Genomic DNA, 17,829 nt, shown 5'->3' on the forward strand with positions numbered 1-17,829 from the left:
GTACAAAGGGGTTATGTCTATTGTTACTTACCACTCTCTTTGCTTTCATAATAAATAATAGTGCTGGTTAATGAAATGGACAAGGATTAAACTATTTTCAAATATAATTTAAATAGTAAAGGCTTTCTAATTGGTTTAATTTCCAATTATGGTCCATAAGCCATGCTTTTCAAGTTTTTATCTAAAAAGTACACCATTAAAGGTCTGCATGATGAAATTCCATGGTGCAGTGACTATCTATATGAAGACAGTTGTGGTGTTTCATTGTATGAATTTAAACACCAGAGTAGTTTCTGCAGAGTATTTTGGTTGCTTCGATAAAGAGAATAAAGTGAAATCCAGTTAAGTTTTCAAATAAATAAGGAAATAAGTGCTGACAGTTCAAGCACTTTCTGGAGGAGTTTAAGAGCTATTTTAGGAGCAATGTTCCCACTTTTAATTGCTTTATTCCCGCAACATCATGGACACTAATCAGTCATTGAGAAATGAATTAATTATGATGCAGATTGCCTTTTTTTCTCTATTTGTTTTGTTTGCTTCCATCTCAAAATCTGGTCTTTCTGTCTCAATAACAGTAAGCCCATGTGACACTGGGGAGGCACAGCTTAACTAAGCCTTAGTGTAAGAGAGCAGAAGCACAGCTGGACTGTGGGATACAGAATGCTCTTGTTGGTACTGCTTTTCACTTCTGTTGAATGAACAAGATATAAGAGGAAGCTGAGCCCTCCTGTTGCCTGTTGATTCCGGTTGCTAATCACATTGTCCAACAAATTGTGTTACTCTGGTTTCAAGATACATAAATATAATCTTAATACAGATGTAACATTGCTTTTGAACAAGTATAGATCCATTCATTAAGAATTTTCTGCTGAATAATTAGAATGATAACCCTCCCTGTTAGCATACAGTGTTCTCATAACACACAGTACATTTATACAATTTATTTCTGTTTTCCTAGTAAATACATTTGTAGAAATTGTGTAGATTCTTAAAACTATTTTCTCTTGCCTCATATATTATGGATATCACATATCTTTCCTTGATAACCTCCCTCTCCCCAGTCATTACTTTATTCCAGCTCCAAACTGTACCAGGCACTGCCTACCAACTCCAAGACCACTTCTGCTAGAGAATTAGATACGCTCACTGCAGAATTCCTGTTTCTTCAGTCCCAATTTCTCCAGTCTTACTCCACCACAGTAGCAGACCACCTGTGGTCTCCCTTTACTCTCTGAGCCCATGCCCAAAAGATTACCAAGATCTTCTCTTCCAACCTTCCCCAAACTCACCCCAGTATCCTCACCTCCAAATCTAGCAGGCATTCCTTATGATCAAATCAGCTGAGCAGGCCAGGGAAACATGTAAGCTAACTGAAGACCTTCACTACTCCCTTCAAACCCACTTCTTCAGTCTTATCCCTATCTTTGCAGAAGAACTCCTATTGCATCCTTCCTTTCCCCTCTGCTCACCTTTCTTATTGATCTAACAGACATTTGCCTTTAACCTCCTTTTCTCTACTTGCTGGTTTATCCAATTCCACAAATTCTTCAGGTTCTCTCTGCTAATCAACAAAACCACTCCTGCCAGGGAAGCAAGTAGACTGCATTTCCACCCATTTCCTCCTGGTCCTCTTAATCCAAATCAACAGTGTCACCCCCAGCACTATGGAAGAACCTCTGTGGTGACTGGTTTTCATTGTCTAACCCCAATTCAAGGATTCAGAAATAAGCACATCATGGTCAGACACTCATCTCTCTTTCCTCTTGGGAACTGCTAGCATATCCTCATTCCCCAGTGTTAGCTCTTGATACAAAGAAACATATTTTATTTGAAACGCCCAGTGGGTAAAACTATCAGTTCCAAATAAAATTTCCTATGAGGCAAAAGAGGCATCACACTCTGAAAATAAAGAGAGGAAGCAGAAACCAAGAAATAAAAGCAATCACACTTCAAAGACAAATCCAGAACTCTACATCTATGCCTATATCCTACATCCCTTCCCAGTGGCAAGCTTCATCAACAGAATACAAGACATGGAAGAGAGAATTTCAGGTTTTAATATAGTAGAAGAAATTGATATATTGTTCAAAGAAAATGTTAAAACTAAAAAAAAAGCATCCTGGAAATCAATAATACTATAAGAAGACCAACCCTAAGAATAATAGGAATAGAAGAAGAACCCCAGATTGAAGGCCCAGAAAATATTTTCAACAAGACCAAAGAAGAAAACTTACCTAATCAAAAGAAAAAAAGGTGCCTTTAAAGGTACAAAAAGCTTACAGAACACCAATAAGATTGGAACAGAAAAGAAATTTCCCTCAGCACATAATAACCAAAATATTAAACAACTAAAATGAAGAAAGAATATTAAAAGTAGGAAGTAAAGGAACCAACTACAATTAACATCTAAAGGCAGACCTTTTAGAACCATACCTGACTTCTCAATGGAGACTCTAAAAATAAAAGGGCCTGGACAAATTCAAATGTGCTGCAGACTCTAAGAGAACTCAGTTGCCATTACTATAACATCAAGAAAAACTTTCAATTACTGTAGAGGAAGAGAACAAGATATTTCATGGTAAAGCCAAATAAGCAATATCTATCTACAAACTCAGGATTTCAGAAGGTGCTAAAAAGAAAATTTCAACCTTAGGAGGTTACTTACATCCAGGAAAACACAGGGAAAAATAATTTCACACCAGCAAGATCAATAGAAGCAAACACAAATGCACACATGATCATCATCACCATCACCTCTACAACTAACTACAAAAAAAATTAACAGGAAACAATAAAATCATTAGTCACTGATATCTCTCAATATCAAAGTTCCCAATTTCTCAATAAAAAGACACAGACTAACAGAATCAATACAATAAAAGGACTCTGTTGCATCCAGGAGACATACCTCAAGATCACTTCAGGGAATGAGTTTGACAATGGTATTCAAATTAAAAAGGAACCTAAGAAGCAAATTGATATAGTCATTTTAACACTTAAAAATAGACTTCAAGCAAAAACTAATCAAATAGATAGGGAAATACACCACATATTCATCAGAAGAAAAATCCACCAAGGTGATATTTCCATTCCCAACATCAATTCCTCAAACACACGTGCACTCAGGTTTATAAAAGAAACATTATTGCATAGATAATATCCAAATCACATTTGGTCCTTATACACAGATAGTGGGAGACTTCAATACTCGACTCTCACCTGTGGACATTTTATCGAGACAAATTCTAAACAGAGAAATACTGAATCTTTTGGATATTATAAACCAAATGGAAATGAGATATTAAGAGAACATTTCACCCAACTACAAAAGAATATACTTTCTTCTCAGTAACTCAAGGAACTTTCACTAAAAATGATCACACACTTGGAACAAAAAGAAAGTCTTAACAGAGAGAAGAAAATTAATGTTCCTGGATCCTGAAGTTCCCCTGTATTAAAGCTCACAATCAACAACAGAAACAACAAAATCTTACAAACTCATGGAATCTGAACAACCTTCTACTGAATGAAAATGGGTCAAAAGAGGAATAAAAACTTGATACTTTTTAAAGGAATTCAATGAAAATGAATGGACAGCATAACCAAAAATATGGAACACAGAAAAAGCAGTGTTAAGAGGAATGTTCACAGGAGTAAGAGCCTAAACACAACACTGGAAAGATTTCATACTATCAACTTAATTGTACATCTGAAAGCTTTAAAACAAGAAATAAGCACAGTCAAACAGAGTTAAAGGTAAGAAATTATCAAACCAAGGGCTGAAATCAATAAAATAGAAACAAAGAGAACAATACAAAGAATCAATGACATAAAACATTGGTTATTTGAGAAAATCAAAAATATAGACTGGTCATTTTTCAAACTAACGGTGCATAGATAATTTCCAAATTAACAAAATTAGGAATGAAAAGAGAGACATAATATCATACACCAAAGAATTCCACCAAGTTGGAAAATCTAAAAGACATAGATTTTTTCTGTTTTTAATATTTAATTTGTGTTCATTGGTGTGATGGTGTTAGATTCCCTGGAACTAGAGTTACATGCAGTTGTGAGCTACCATGTGAGTACTGGAAATTGAACCCAGGCCCTCTGGAAGAGCAGTGTGCACTTAACCGTTGAACCATCTCTCCAGCCCCAGTCAATTTCTTGCTTGACAGGTATCACTTATCAATTTATACAGACCTATACTCCCTAGTGAAAGAGAATCAGTCATTAAACATCTCTCAATCTAAAACAAGGCCTAGACAATTTTTTTTCTCTTAAAGTAGAGTTAATGCCAATACTTCTCAAATCATTCTCAAAAATGGAAACCAAAGGAACATTATTTAATTCATTTTATAAGGCCACAATCGCCCTGATACCCAAAACACATAAAAACTCAACAAAGAAGGAAAATTACATAGAAATTTCCCTTATTAACATAAACATAAAAAGTCAATAAATTAATCACAGACTGAGTCCAAGAAGATATCAAAAAATCAAGCACCATGACCAAATAGGCTTCATCCCAGAGATGCAAGGACAGTTCAATTTTCAATTTACAAAAATCAATAAATGTAATCCATCATATAAATAAACTGAAATAGAAAATATATCATCATCTCATTAGATGCAGAAAAGGCCTTTAACAAAATCCAACATCCCATCATGATAAAAGTCCTCAATAAATTAGGGATGCAAAGGATACACTTACTCATAATAAAGATACTTTCCAGCAATCTTATAACCAACATCAAATCAAGTGAAGACACACTCAAAGCAGTTTCACTAAAGTCAGGAACAAGTCAATGTTGTCCACTTTTTATATACATATTCAATATAGTACATAAAATCTTAGCTAGAGAAATAAGAGAATGGGAGTATACATCAAAGTGATATAAATTATAAAGGAAGATGTCAAAGTATTTTTACTTTATATGATAGTTAATATATGTGACCTTAAAATTCTGTCTGAAAACTTCTATATCGGACAAACTCTCTTAGCAATGTAGCTGGATACAAAATTGACACAGAAAACAGTAGTGTTCCTATATACAAATGACTAATAGACTGGGAAAGAAATCAAGATACCAATGCTTTTCACAATAGCCCTAAATACCATAAAATATCTTGGGTTAACTCTAACCTAGCAAGTGAAAGATTTGTGTCAGAAAAACCTCAAGTCTTTGAAGATAAAAAATGAAGACACTATTGTAAGATGGATGGATCTCACATGTTCATGGCTCTGGTCCATAGTATTAATATAGTAAAAATGTCTACAACATAAAGGAATCTAGAGACTCAGTGGAACCCACATCAAAATTCCAACACAATTCTTCTTAGTCCTTGAAAAAAATTCTCCATTTCATATAGAACAACTTTTACAAAACTAGCTAAAACAATCCAGAATAAAAGAAGAGCTGCTGGAGATTTCAACATTCTAAATTTCAAGTAGTATTACAGAGCTATATTAGTAATAACCACATAGCAGTAGCATAAAAATAGAAAGGTTGATAAATGGAATCTAATGGAAGACTCAGACATAATTCCACATACCTGTGGACACCTGATAAATAAGCCAGAAATACACAGTAGAAAAAGGACAGTATCTTCAATAAATGATGCTGTTCAAAGTGGATGTCTTCATGTAAAAGAATGCAAATAGATAAATACTTATCACCTACACAAAACTTGAATCCAAACCAATCAAAGACCTCAACATAAAACCAGATACATAGAACCCACTAGAAGAGAAAGTAGTGAATACCCTTGAACTAAGAAGACTTCCTGAACAGAGCACCAACAGCCCAGGCACTATCATCAGCAATTGTTGAATGGACATCATGAAACTTAAAGGCTTTTCTGAGGCAAAGTATACATCTTTTATACAAAGTGGCAACCGAAAGAATGGGAAAAGTTTTTTTTCCAACTTCACATTGGTTAGAGGAATAATATTCAAAATATATAAAGAACTCAAGAAACTAGATACCAAGAAAACCAAACATTTCAATTAAAAAGTGGGTTGCAGATACAAATACACAAGTCTCACTAGAGGAATTTCAAATGATTGAGAAATAATTAAAGAAAAGCTCAACAGTATTAGTTGTAAGGGACATACAAATCTATATGACTTTGAGATTCTATCTTATACCTGTCATCATTGTCATCATCAACAACACAGGTGGTAGCCCATGCTGCTGAAGATATGGAAGAAGATAAACACTCATCCATGGTGGATTGTAGTAAAAATATGTATAGCCACTATAGAAATCAATATGGCAACTCTTCAAAAAGTTGGGAATTGACATACCTCATGATCCAGCTATATCACTGTTTGACATATACTGAAGGACACTTCATCCTACCACAAGGAAACTTGCTCAACCATGTCCATTGCTGCTCTATTCATAGTAACCTGACACTGGAATCAATCTAGATATCTCTGAACAGAAGAATGGAAAAGACAATACTGGAAATTTAATTACACAGTCTTTGAAAAAATGACAGGAAATGTACTGGATGGAACTAGGAAAATATCATTCAGAAAGAGGTAATACAGACCCCAAAAGATAAATATTTAATTATTCACTTATATGTGGATATTAGATATTAAATAAATGATAACCAATCTACAGTCTGCTGACATACAGGGTTTAAGTATAGAAGGGACTAGGGCAAACGTATTGATCTCCCTGGAAAGGGGAAATAGAGTAGATTCTATGTGTAGACTAGAGGCAGATAGGATGGGAATGGGATTAATGGGTGGGGAAGGGAAGGGCACACAGGGTTAAGCGAGGGAATGAGATAAGGCACAAGTACATTTGAGGGGCACTTGAGGGATGTTATGGAAACAGTGCAGTAGCAACTTCCTAAAATATTGGAAGTCAATCCTAATGATGTCTTTTAATAATGAAGGAGATGGAACCCCAACAGGCCACCTCTTCTCATCAAACAAGCTCTTCAGTAACAGGACTAGGTTACATCCAAGTGATTTGTTGACCAAAGGGTTCCTATGGAAATCGCCAATTACCAAGACTGATGCCAAGACAATGGATTCATTTCCACAATCTGGCCGAGAACAACACCCACACAACTCATTGAACATAGTGCACATCCTACATTAAGCCTTCATCCCTATGTTGGTATGGGAAAGTACTTGGCAACCTACCAAAAGAGCAACATGAACACTAACCCAGGTACAAAGCCTTTGACCTAAAATTTGTCCTGCTTACAAAATATGGAAGAGCAATGGTGGCACAGAACTTGTGGTAGTAACTGATCAATGTCTTATTTGACTTAAAGCCCTGTCCACAAGATGCTTAGGTGACCAAGAGCCAGAGACTAAATAGCCCAGAGACCCAGGATAAAATCAAATACTACTCTTTTGGAAAAAAAGTGATTAATTAAATGACTCCTAATAATATTATGCTATATTCATTTATCAATTTTTTCCTTCATTCATCAGAGAAACTGCCCTCCTTCAGCAGATGAAAATAATAAATAAATAAATAAATAAATACAGACCTACAGCTAGACATTAAGGAGAAAGAGAGAGAGAGACAGACAGACAGACAGACAGACAGACAGAGAGGAGCTTGGAATACTTAGCTATAAATGGGATGTCTCCATCAACCCTCCCCCCTCATAGCTCAGGGCCCTCTGTGGAAGAGGATGCAGGATAGTCTAAGAAATCTGGGCGGTGAAGGATACTGGAAGATCAAGGCCCTCTGAATGAACTGAGCAAGACTGATAAGATCTTTCAGAGACTCAAACAGCACAAAGCAAATACAGGTCAACATCACATCGTCTATATGCTATATAGTTTTAAGTTTAAATTTTTTATGGGTCTCTTGAGAATGTGAATGAGTGGCTTTCTCCTACCTGTGCTTCTGTTGAGGCTCTTTTCCTCATTTTATTTTGCTTTGTCTAGCCTAGATTCAATAGTTTTTGTTTATATTATTATATTTTATTGTTGTCATGTTTGGTTGTGATCTCGTAGAAGCCTGTTCTTTACTAATGAAAGACAGAAAGGTAGTGAATCCAGAGAGAAAGGGCATGGGGAGCAACAGTGAGGAATAAAGGGCTGGGAAACTCTAATTGTGATATGCTGTATGGAAAAAGAATCAGAATGTATTATATGAAAAAAATCAATTTTCAATAAAAGGTATAAAAAAGGTCTTATTAACTGAATGAAAATCCTTGAGGTATTTTTTGCTATTGATGTAAAAGTTGCTTGCTGTTAAAGTTCAAAAAAACTTTAAAGATATAATTTATCTTGTTAAATAAACAATGTCTTCCTATGGATAAAATCCATTCGTACTTAACATTGTTTTGATACCTCAGTGTTAACATTTTCCAAAGAAAATAAATCAATCTGAGAAAGTAAAGTTAATCCAGGCAGTTTATATTTCATTGAAAATGGATGTAATGTTTCTGAACAATTAGGAGGAGCTTAAATTTACATGACATTGTATTTTGTAAGGAAACAATTTATATTTACATTGAGATGAATCATTAAAAATCATTACTGTGATTTTTGTCAACACTTGATTTGCAAAGGTCTTCATTTAAAGCCAAAACTTCATTCTCAATAAAATATAAGGAGAATTACTAGCAATGTTTTGTTCTTTTCCTCTATGCATATTAGTAAATTCATTTTTAAAAAATTCATGAAAGGTGTTGGAATAGGAAACAGCAGAGTCAGATATTCCTCAAATGACAACTGTACAGGCACAAGAACTCCTGTCCACTTAGACTCCACAGAGGACTTGCATGTTTGTTAGTAAAGCTTGGATGCTACATTTTGTCGAAGTGTGGCAACCCTACTTTCTCTGAGTCCATTGTAGAAGGAGAGAACGTGCCTCCCCCTCCCCCAATTATTCTCTGACCATACTACATGTACAATGGCCCACCCATTTCTGTTTCCTAAGTAAATAATTTTTCAATCTTTTACAAATCCCAATCAATTTGTATAACTTCAGTATGTTAGGCAGAAACTCTAATCACAAAAATAGCAAGAAAGAAAAGCAAAGTAATGTACACAAAAGGGAATAAAAAAGAAATGAATTTCAAGATTTCATGAAAGGTGAGTAACAGAGAAACTGAGGGGTAAATTGCTGTAGTAGAAGTTAACTAGAAAAAGACAGAAGGAGAGAGAGAGAGAGAGAGAGAGAGAGAGAGAGAGAGAGAGAGAGAGAGGTGGGGGAGAGAGAAAGGCCTTATCAGCTTTAAATCAGCAGGGAATATGCAAATGAGTTACCTCTTGGCCAGAAGCTAGGTGCCTCTCCTAAGATAGATGAATAAATGACAAAGAGACACCCTTCCCATGCTGCTGTGTGCTCTGAGTACAAGGGGCTCTAGAGAACAGTGGGAGGTGAAGCTTGTGCAGGGATAGGAGCAAACTTTTAGTAGTAAGGAGATGCAATTTAAACAGTTAACATGATAAATTTTTTAATTTGTTTTAGCAAAATTTAAAAATAATTAGAAATTACCTTTTGAATGTTTTCATGAAAGAAAAATGACAAGGTCAATGAAGTCATCTTGGACTTACTAAAGTAAATTTTGATATTTTGGCTCCTACATGGAGAAGACTAGATACTGATGCTTATTTGACTATTTGACAGGGATACCCATGAAGTGGGTGGGAAATCAAAAGTTGTGTTTCCTCAAACTTGATTTTTTTTCTATTACTAAACAAGTAACAGAAATTTTCAGTTACTATCAGAACCTCTCCTGAGTTCATAGATTGCCCTGGTTAGAATGCTCATTTGACTTTGGTTGGTTAGTAGTATTTTCAATACTTCATTTCCCAATGAACAAGTTACAATAGTCATTCCAGTCAAAATCTTCATCAATCTCCATATTTTCTTATGCATAACACCAGCTTTTTATACAGTCAAAGGGATAGGAGTTTGCATAGATGAATAAATGTCCGTATTTGTGAGACAAAATATTCAACTCCAGATCTTTGCTCTTCTCCTAGCCTCCTAAATTTGTTATGTCTATAGAACAAACCTCTTATAACTGGAAAACATTTTTTTGGGGAGATATATTTAAATTGTCTGTTTAAGAATGTCCACAGCTGTTCCATTTGAAAGGTTTCAGACTCAATTTAATAAGATAGATTATAAGGAAAGGAATAAAGGAAATTACTGTTTAATGTAAAGGTCAGAGTCTGTAGGGCACTCATTGAGAATTTCATTACAATGGCCTCTAGTAAAATGAAAGGTATTTCCATCTCTCATCTTTACAAATAGTCAAGTATGTCATTCAGAGTAAGACAGTAATTGCTTGTGGGTAATATAAATGTTGTCACATAAAGTTGGAACAAACAGAATATGCTCAATAACAATGTAAAAAGCTGGATATAGTAGAAACGCATGATCTTCATGAAGAACTCAAGCTATAGACTCCTATACAAGAATCTTGATCTTGTGAATAATGGATATTGTATCTCTTAAACAAGTCAGAAATATAACAGTCACCAACATGTTAATTTATTTTTACTTACATAGTAGATACAAAAATGATATAAAATATACTAACAACCCTATAGAAAACACAAGAACAACAGATAAGAGAAAAATCCTGTACTTTCATTTTATTGAACCCTGGACAGAGATTGCCAATAATTACTAATTGAGTGAAAATGACAGTTTACTAAAAAAGATGAGCAGAACTAGATTAATACATGTAATCATATATATATATGCACATATATATATATATATATCCCAGGATCACTTATATATAGCCCAGGATATCACTATTGATAAAGACACTATAAGTTGGCATGGGTTCTGACAAGATAAAGAAATTTTGTGTTTCTGAATTCAAACATATTCAGCAGTTATTTACTGTGCAGTAAGTAAATATTAGTGATGCCCACAGTCATAGAAACATAAAGTCGAGATTATTCTGGATTCTTTGTACAGTTTGGGAACAACAAAGAGCTGAGATGAATGAATTATTGAGGAACTGGACTAATGGAGACAACAATATATGTTTTCAAAGTAGGAAGGAAGGTGGTTAGATCACAATAAAAATGGCATGTGGGCAGAGGAATATGAAGATGTGTGAGCATATTTATTAAGAAATTACTATATTACTGCGTTATTATTGTCAAGCATTACTGACAATAGATCAACATTGAGGATCCATGCATACATAATTTTCAATTTGTATTTGACCTGTGTTTTCTGTATAAAGAAGAGATCACATGACACAAAACTCATTCAACTTGTTCACTTAGTACAACAGGTAGTTAGTATTTCTAACAGCCATGTAGAAGGCATTAGAAAAATTGACAAAGAACCATGATCATTAAGATGTTCTTTTAAAATGCAGAATGCAAGTATTTGAAAGATAATTAAATTGTTTTTAGGAAAAACATCAAGGTTTAGGTGAAGTCTAAACTAGGAGAAAAAAACCTGTTATCTCCTCTATCATCAATATGCTAAATTATTAAATATCAACTTTTAAAATTTTTTCAGATTGGACTAACTGAGAAATAACCCTGTAAAGGTATTAGCAGTGTCTTATGCCAACCAAAATGGTGAAAAAGGCCTGAGTAAATGTTACATTATTTAAATAAATTAAACTATCATAGTGAGACCAAAATTATTTTATGCACTTGTTTTTATGCATGTCAGGAATATCTGGAGTCCTACTATTTCACATATAAATTTGTACACTTATATGTAAAGGCTGATCTCACTTTTACAGCATGTCTTTACAAGTTGTGGTAGCTTGAATGGGAATGACCCTCATAGGCTCATATATTTGAATGCTTCATCTTAAATTTGTTAAGCAGTTTGGGGTTTGGCCTTTTTGGAAGAAGTATGTCACTGGAGTGGACTTTGAGTTTTTAAAAGTCCACACCACTCTCATTTAGATCTTTCTCTGTGTCTGTGTCTGTCCGTCTGTCTCTGTCTCTGTCTCTGTCTCTGTCTCTGTCTCTGTCTCTGTCTCTCTCTCTCTCTCTCTCTCTCTCTCACTTGCTCTCAACTACTACTCCAGTGCTATGCCTGCCTGCTATATGTTGTTATGTTAATGGATTCACTCTCTGAAACTCTAAGTCCCCAATGAACTCATTCTTCTCTAAGTCACTTCAGCTTTGTCACAGCAATAAGAAAGTACATAAAACATATGTAAACCACCTTTTGTATGAACCTTTCAATACTCAAGTAAATGGCCATGCTTGGCCTCTCAAGTACTTTCACCATACTAAGTTCTGTGAGTCCAACCAGTTCTTTAAAAATATAAACAAACAAACAAACAAAAAACCTTATTCACCCAGGACATTGGAAATCAACAAAACTGCAAAGGTTTGCAAATTTGCAAATCAAAACCAAATTTCAGCCGGGCAGTGGTGGCGCATGCCTTTAATCCCAGCACTCGGGAGGCAGAGACAGGCGGATCTCTGTGAGTTCGAGGCCGGGCTGGACCGATAGCCTCTGAAACAACACAGAGAAACCCTGTCTCATAAAAACCAAAAAACAAAAAAACAAAAACCAAAAAAACAAATTTCAGTTGAATTGATGAGAGACAGAAAGACAATCAAAGAAATTTATTGAAGTCTTGTGGATGATTTTCTATTACAAAATTGATTATTTTTCTCTATTTCTTTCTCTGTCTTACCTTCTTTCTTTTAACTCTCTCTTTCATGTGTGTGTGTATATGTGTGTGTGTGTGTATGTAACAACCATGTTTTATGAAGACACTATATTCTTTGACTATAGGAAGTTATAAAGTGAGAAACCCAAACAAAATTAAATTATGAGACAAAGTGATAGATTCTCATTAACACAGAAGATAACTATTCTGTTAGAGTTGCATATAACATTTTGATGAATAAAGCCCACAATGGCAATGGTAATACTGCCTTTCAGAATATGAGGTCAGAGAGAAAACAGACTGAGTAAGACTTCTATGAAATGGAGATTCTATATGAAATATTCCAATTATAGACTGTTTTACTCCTCTGAAAAGAACTTGACCCTCTGTCTTTCCAGAAGTGTACAGCAAAGTACTGAGCAATTATTTGGGGGATTTAATGGGCTTTGACAGCTAGTCTTTAAACATGAGCCAGGAACTCCTGCTCTTTTTTCCACAGCAGGTTTGAAGCTGAATTATGTGACTAATTACATCAAATCTCTACCTTGTCACTAACCACACAAGTCTTATGTGTGATAATAACTTTCACACTATATGTCAATATTATTTCATAACTTCTGAACCAAATGTGTAATCAAAATAATAGAGGGTGAAAATAAAGGGATTGTCTTGTCTCAAAGCCATTTGCAGACTGCTTGGTTAGAAAATCCTTGTATTGCATACAACTCAAAACTAAAACAGAGTCTGTTCTCTCACACTTCTTTCAACATGTCTATGAATCATGTAGATGACCTCAATAATTTCCTTAGTGTTCTATCATATAGGAAGATCACATTCACTGTTGGACCTTTATAGCAGTAAGTGGGAAAATCAAGTTGCTATGAAAAGGAATCATAATAACTTTGAAATATCTCAGCTGGGCAGTAGTGGCTCAAGACTTTAATCTCAGAACTAGAAAGGCAAAGTTCAAGGCCATTCTTGTCTACAGAGTGAGTTCCAGGACAGGCAGGGTGGTTACATGAAGAAAACCCTGTTTTACAAAACAAAACAAAGAAAACAAAACAATATTCAATGTCTCTGACAATACTATAGTCTAACTGAAGACACGCTTAAGAGTCTACAAGAGGCTTTGGATATTTGTGAGGCTGAAATATCTTTTCAAAATTCTTAATGTGCAATGGTCTCTTTAACTTGCCACAAATATGCATACAAAGGAGGGGAGGGATAGGATCTTGTTTCTAGATGAAAATATATTAAGTTTGTGGCAATTTATCTTTCATAGCATATTATGGGGAATTGCCAGCAGGCCACAGATGCAAACCCTATGAGAAGCCTGAAGAGACATCTGTGAGGAGGGCAAATGAGTTAAACTGCAGTGCATTAATGAGGTGTCAATTACCCTCTAGATGAATGCTTCAAATATTTATTTTAAAAAGGAAAATTATCTCCATGTAATTTTTTTCTATGCCTGCTTAGTAAGAAGTGTTTCCATTTTAAATATTCTCATGAAACAAACACAATGAGAGAAGAAAGACAGAAGAGAGGCATGAGAAAGAAAAGGACAAAGGACATGAGCTTATGGAATAATGGAGAACAAAAGACAGGTAACATTTAATATTACCTCTGTCAATAAGTCACCATCTCCCTAATGTTTAGACAATTAAATTCAAATGTCTGCGTGAAAAATTTAATTAGTAATTTTATACTTCCTTTCTAGTTCACAATTTGTTTCTCCCCACTACTCCCCAAATGAAACCCATTATGAATCATGTCAAAACCAATAACATAAGTAGTTGTGTTCCCTTACCTCAGAGTTCAGGGACATTGAACAGGCAAATACAAATTCATCAATTGGCAAATTCACATAAATGACAGACCTTCTTTTAAAAACCTAGTATATAGAGTTAACCACTGTTTCCAACAACAGAGAGAATACCACATGGAAGAAAATCCTTGAGACACTAACAGTCATGTGAGTTCTCAAATGTATGAGAAGACAGATGCGTCTATCTGGGAAAGCCTTTGAAAACTAAGCTTCGATGCTGTAACTGAGCCTCTAGATTCCATCACTTTTAATAAAGCATGTTATATTTTTTACATATGCATGTCAGATATTTAAAGAGAAGCCTTGGGTTTTTAATCATTTTATTTAGCCCTTGGTACTCAATTAATATTTATTGAATCAATAAATAAATTCTCTTAGTAGAAATTGTTAAATAGTAAGATGACATATTACTGTTTTAGAAACTAACACTATTCTCTGATTATAATATTGTTTTTAACTTACTAATATGTCTGACAGTAGATTGCATTTTACCAAAGCACATGCTGTTGATAGGGTCTGCTTTATCACAGACATGCTTTGAATCATAGTCATGAGCTCTTTGCTCTCTTTCGTTTCATTTGTGACAGTCAATTAGCTGGAAATGAGGGTAATTAGACTTATTACTGAATGCTTATCTCAAATATCAGGGAAAGAGATTTGGTATAATATCAAAGTAAAACTATCTTTTTGTATAATTTTTGTTCTTTGTTGAGACACTATAAAATTTGTATAAGGTTAGAAAAATGGTAACAAAGCATTTAATGAATATTGATTGTGAACCTAGCCTTTAACAGCTGAACCATCCTCCAGCCCCATTTAATAAGTATTGAAAGAAACAGGCACAAAAATCAACCAAGCAATGGAAATCACTGATGTAAGAGACCAGAGAGTAGAAAGGAAAATATTAAAAGCATAAGGTAATATTATCCTGTTTTTCATGTGTATTGTTAATGTGATGAGCAATTAGCTTGTGATTTAATAATATATCCTAAACAGTTTAATTATGCATCAACCTACAATGATATTTCACAGATTTATAAAATTACTGACCCAATTTGGTACAATTGACATGTGTTTCATCGCTGAAGTCTCCACAGTCATTGTCACCATCACAGGCCCAATGCCCTGGGATACAACGGCCCATGGAACATCTGAACTGGTCATCAAAGCAAGAGTGAACACAGCCCACCTCATCACTCCTGTCCCCGCAGTCATCATCTGAAAAAAAAAACTAAAAGCTAGTAAAATCTAGTTTGGAAGAACATTTTTTTCTTAAATTTTTAACATATTCTTTGCAGAGTTTACTGATGGTTTTGGAAAAGGAAAAACTCCATTCATGACCAATATTTCCCATGAACAGTCTCCTTTTAATTGATACTACATCTATTCTGGTCTAATAGCAAATGCAAATGGAAGCACTGACTTTGGATTTTGCAACTGAAAATCTAATTCATTCATAAATAACTAACCACTGACTAACTGCCTCTCCACCACAAGGATTAAGAGGAATGTGGTGACTATGTGAATGTTAGGTGATACAGTGCAATAGAATTATGGTGAAATTATGACTTGAAGCTATCATTTCTGCAACTCAGAACTTGTGGCTGTGTCTTCTCAGTATTTGTCTCTAAGCTTTGACATGAGGATTTTCTGCTCAATCCTCCCTTGCTGCCTACATGACTGGATTCATACCTGGAACCTGTATGTTCACATTAGAAATGATTCAAACTCAGGATTGACCACTGTGAGAGGGAGAGGAAGGGGCCAGGCAAAGACAATGGATTAAATGGAGCTAAATAACATTGATTAATATGTAACTCATTTGCCTACATTTAGAATGGCTTGGCATAATGATACAATGAAGAACAGGGAAAAATCATTACTTACGCATAAAAGGCAAGGTGACAGAGCTAAGATCATCTGGATAATTGCACAATAATTCACAAACTGCCAAGGTTACAAAAATGCTTTGGGAACCTGAAATTGCTCTGGTCATCTCCTTAATTGTTCCCTTTATTCATCTTTGTAGATTTAGTCTAAGACCAAAATAATATCTGAAAATGAAGCACTGTTAAAGCCCCATGGGACAAATCATCATGCTCCATTATCCTTAACACTGCTCCCCAGTGACGAGCCAGCTGCCTGCTCACCACTTTTCTTAGCCACTTTGCTTGGCTCTGCAAGCTTTGAATGAAGCCAGGCAGCTCAGGGAGCTGGGCCCTAATTTGGTCAGTGCTGTGGAGGGAGCACTCAGTACTTGCCAGTGTCGCAGTGCCATTTGCTGCTGATGCATCTTCCACTCTTACATATGAACTGAGTTAGAGGCTCACAAGTTGGGAACTCTGTGAAAGATATGAAAGAGCCAATAAGAGACAATTTATGGGCAGTGCTTAATTTGATTTGTATCCCATTTCATATTGTGATCAGAATCCTTGTCCTCTACAAAGGCACAGGAGACAATAGAAAAACAAATACAGTGGATGTAACTTCTTAAAGATGTGGGACTACCGCGTATCAGTGTCTGAAATGAGGAATTTCCTGACAACATAAGCCCAGGAGAATCATTAGATGAAGTGCCATTAGGATTTATCATATTTTCTGAAATTCATGTTCAGGATCAACCGTGTCTTGGTGAATGATAGCAATGATAGACTTTTCTAATACAGAGAGTCACACAGGATTGTCAAGGGTAGCACTGGACTCTCAGTGATGTAAACAATGTAAGGTGAAATAAATTTATCAGCTATTGATGTCACTTCAGTTACTACCATATGTTTACAAAGACTTTGACAGTATCAATTCAAGTCCAACAATGTGTGGTAAAAACTGTGAAAAATAATTTAGGTTTTTAAAATGAAACTAAATCAATTAAATAAAAGCCATTAAATCTCAATGTCTCCTTTTTATCCCTTACATAATAATAATACATAATAGAGAGAGCCACTATGGGGTTAGGAAGAAACCTAGTGCTAGGTTAATTCCCAAGAACCCACAAGGAAGATCCCACCTAAGACTCTTAGAAATATTGGAAAGGATGCCCAAAATGGACTTCTTCTGTAATCAGATTGGTGAATAACCCAATTATCATCATAGTACCTTCTTCCAGTAATTGATGGAACCAAACAGAGGTCTACAACCAGGCTGAATTCTGGGATACCAGTCGAAGAGAGGGAGGGGGAAAATACGTTTTGATTTAAAGAATATAGTGAAAACGAGAGACATTTCAACAATGAAATAAAAGGAGACAAATTGATTCAAAGCTAACTCTGGAAGTCAGGACTGCTGACATCGACCAGCAGCACAAGTGCTTGAATGTTGTGGTGGGAGAATCATGAAGCCAAAACCAGAGAAAGATATGAAGGAAGACCTCATCTCCAAAAATGAGA

General features: G+C 35.1%; 1 protein-coding gene across 6 annotated transcripts in view; it reads right to left on the reverse strand.

Annotated features, from left to right (window-relative positions):
• Nucleotides 1-17,829, reverse strand: part of Lrp1b (LDL receptor related protein 1B) — a 1,890,041-nt gene that overhangs the window by 729,335 nt on the left and 1,142,877 nt on the right. For all 6 annotated transcript variants that reach the window (XM_040745299.1, XM_040745298.1, XM_040745301.1 and 3 more), the window contains exons 19-20: nt 16,705-16,785; nt 15,494-15,661 (exon numbers count right to left, since the gene is read on the reverse strand). In XM_040745299.1, coding sequence (XP_040601233.1) covers nt 15,494-15,661; nt 16,705-16,785 — 249 coding nt within the window. The remainder of the gene's footprint in view (nt 1-15,493; nt 15,662-16,704; nt 16,786-17,829) is intronic.

The sequence above is a fragment of the Mesocricetus auratus genome, unplaced genomic scaffold, assembly GCF_017639785.1.
Source record: "Mesocricetus auratus isolate SY011 unplaced genomic scaffold, BCM_Maur_2.0 Super-Scaffold_100004, whole genome shotgun sequence".
Taxonomy (NCBI): Eukaryota; Metazoa; Chordata; class Mammalia; order Rodentia; family Cricetidae; genus Mesocricetus; species Mesocricetus auratus.